At 38.6% G+C, this 3019-nt stretch overlaps 1 protein-coding gene across 1 annotated transcript in view; it reads left to right on the top strand.

Annotated features, from left to right (window-relative positions):
* Positions 1-257: 257 nt before the first annotated feature.
* T265_13848 (hypothetical protein) overlaps positions 258-3019 on the top strand; it is a gene marked incomplete at both ends in the record, with an annotated part of 48364 nt that continues 45602 nt past the window's right edge. The window contains one exon of the mRNA XM_009170861.1: positions 258-262. Within this exon, the coding sequence (XP_009169125.1) occupies positions 258-262 (5 nt within the window). The remainder of the gene's footprint in view (positions 263-3019) is intronic.

Below are 3019 nucleotides of genomic sequence, written 5' to 3'. Positions count from 1 at the left end.
CGGGTCAGGAATTCCGGACTGCTGACAAATCAGCTGACCGGAGGCTTCCACCACGAACATCGATCTTATGCACAGACTGCAGCGTGATTGGTCGATTCGATGCCCGTTTTCAACAGCAACTATATTCAATTTCGATGGGTAAATAAGATACTTACATTGATTTGTTGCTCATGAATTGATGACACGCGAGGGTAATAACAACGTTTGTGGGAATTTACGCAAAATATCTGAACGTTTGAAACGTTTTCAAAAGAAAAATGTAGTAAGTTTAAACAGAGGTGCTGATTTTTTATACCCGCGTGTCCTTACAATTTTATCAAATTCATCATTTCTTGTTCACCAAAAGGTGGTATATATATATTGAACATTGGTTTCATATGTGTAGAAGCAGAGTTCATTACATTATTCAAGCATGTCTTAAAGTCTACAAGTATGTGTAGTTTGATAGATTATTTACTCATACGCTTCTTTTAGATTTTGCATGCTAAAAAACTAAAAAAGATTGACTTTTGATACACTGTGTAAATTAATTTCTGTGCAACATATTTAGCCAGAGAAATATGTTCAAAATTAGACGTAAATTTTCCTTCATGTTTAACATAGCTAGGATATAAAAAACAAAATATAGTGTGCCTGGAAGTAGCCTCCCTTTTGCATGAGTAAAGCGCAAGTGGCTAGACTGACAAACTGGTGGTGGTGTAATATCTTATCCCAAACGGCAAATTCATAATAACTTCTGTTTTCCAGTGCTTTTGTTTTTTCATTCTTTCCATGTTTTCTACGTAAGAAAATATGGAAGCCATAGTTTGGAACTCTGCTTAGATTAAATTATCCCAAAAAAGGCTGATCGGATTATGACGTCATCTTGGAAAAATTTGACCATACTTTATACTCTAAAATGCGGAGTTCATTTTCAAATTCCTTTTGTTTAATACAAACACTTATTCCAGCTGCAGCATTCTGCTCAAAATGTTTGTAAATTAAGGAAGGCTCTTCAAAATCACCATTCATTGATAAAGGTTTCCCTGTACGAGTGTACATATTTTTGTAATAAGTTGAAGCGCGCACCTCAGCAAATACCAGGATCACTCGTTTTCCTAAAGCTGAAATCTGAGTGGCATTTTTAAATGCACTCATTCTTCAGATCTGCTATCAGGTTAACACCAATGAGCCTTTATTTTTGGGATCAAAACTTTTCCACACCTTCAATTACATTTAATATTAAGCACCTGATTCTGACAAAGAACACCATGCAGCGTTTGATGTGTTCCATTCTCTTGTTGCTGAAGATGTAAGAACATACTTTTTTACTGCTTGAACAGTTAAAGAAGCTCCTGTGGACCAACACCAGGATCACTCAACGAAAAAAGCGAAAGCAATGTGCTCTACATACTCCGCTGCTTTTTGAATAGAATGTTGTTAGGAATCGTGGCTTATTCAGGCCTTTTTAGCGAAAGGTGTTCAGAATTGTAATGGCGCAAGCTTATAGTGCATTGGACTTACATTTTGTGAGTCATAAAGTCACGGTTTCGTTGCAGCCTCACCGGGTATTCATGGCTTATTCTTTATCACACATTCAGCACCCTATACCTGGGGCCACCATGGAGTAGCTGCTTGGTCTTCATGACTGTTTTAAAATTTGTCATCACAATTGACCCTAACGCTAGCCAGTGGACATTTGTGTAGACCTCGCGCACAGCCAGTATGCGGGTTAGATTTGTGGATTGACTGTTTGGATTCGATTGATCCAAATAAATTACGGTTCAGACCAATGCAAACACAGAGTGTATGCGTTTGGGAATAGTGCAACAGGTGCTTGCTACAGACGTACTACTCATAAATTTGCTAAAAGATCCTTGACAACCTTATGAGTAGTCTATTACGTCTATGCATATATCGCGATATCTCGGATGTCGTACCAAATAAAAAATCAGGCGGCGTGGTGCAGCACAATCCATTGCTTAAAAACGGCATAAACGAGAGATTTAACTGAGTTGCAAGTGAGTCCCTAGCAAAACCAAATTGATTTGCAAATGAGTGTATTTCGCTAGATGCTTGCTATCTTCTTCGCTCTAAACGCCATTAAAACGATTATCAGTCTGCGCATGCGGTAATTGATTCCAAACCTATCACCAAGTGGTTAACCGCCTTCGGTTGATCAACAGTGAAGTAACAGATAACTTCGAAAAAGAGTGCGTCGGGGTGTAAGGAACTCTGAATACAAAAGTACCTTTTCACCGGTGTTAGCTACATTATGATTATTTAGGATAAGGTTGTATCATTCTTGCGCATCTGTTTGATTCCAGTTGGACGGTTTGTTGCCGGTATTATTTTTGGATAAATATAATTATTACAAATTTAAGTTCTGACACCAAACTGATGAGAATTCAAGTCAGAAATCGGTGTACCACTACAACTATACTATCTGGTCAAAAGAATTTTTAGTGGGGACTTGAGGTTGCTATTCTTGCCATAAAAAGCAGTTGGTAAAAACATTCTATAGATAAGCGCTGCAGTGATTTATAGGGCTATGGAAAAATCGGCCTGACAAACTCACTTGTGTTTACCTTATTAGCGCATAAACAGCTATCCGTTTGTCCCCAGTAGGAGGATATAAAACTGTCGGTTTGTCTGATAGCCAAGTTGAGATAAAGAGGAAAAGCATTTGTAAAAACAGACGGATACTGCGGGATAAAAGGAGGTGCAAAGAGAGTTACGCATGTTCTCTAGATGAATTCTTCCAAGAAGAGCATGCTCCATATCACCGACATCCATTACGAGTATTTGTTTCTTTTTTCAAAATGATATTTTTGTCTCTTTCCTCGCTTGAGACTCTAAGGGCCAGAGTGCAATGTATCTTGCTGTAATCATGATTGCCTATGGTGTCAGAATGGTCGATCCCTGAATCTGAAGGGACGTGTGTATCAAGTTACAATACGGGCTGTTTTGTTGTATGGCTGTGAGACTTGGCCTATTCGAGCAGCGGACCTGAGACGTCTTCAGGTGTTCGACAATCGTT

Source organism: Opisthorchis viverrini (genome assembly GCF_000715545.1).
Source record: "Opisthorchis viverrini unplaced genomic scaffold opera_v5_106, whole genome shotgun sequence".
NCBI classification, from domain to species: Eukaryota; Metazoa; Platyhelminthes; class Trematoda; order Opisthorchiida; family Opisthorchiidae; genus Opisthorchis; species Opisthorchis viverrini.
This window is presented reverse-complemented; position numbering and strand designations above follow the sequence as displayed.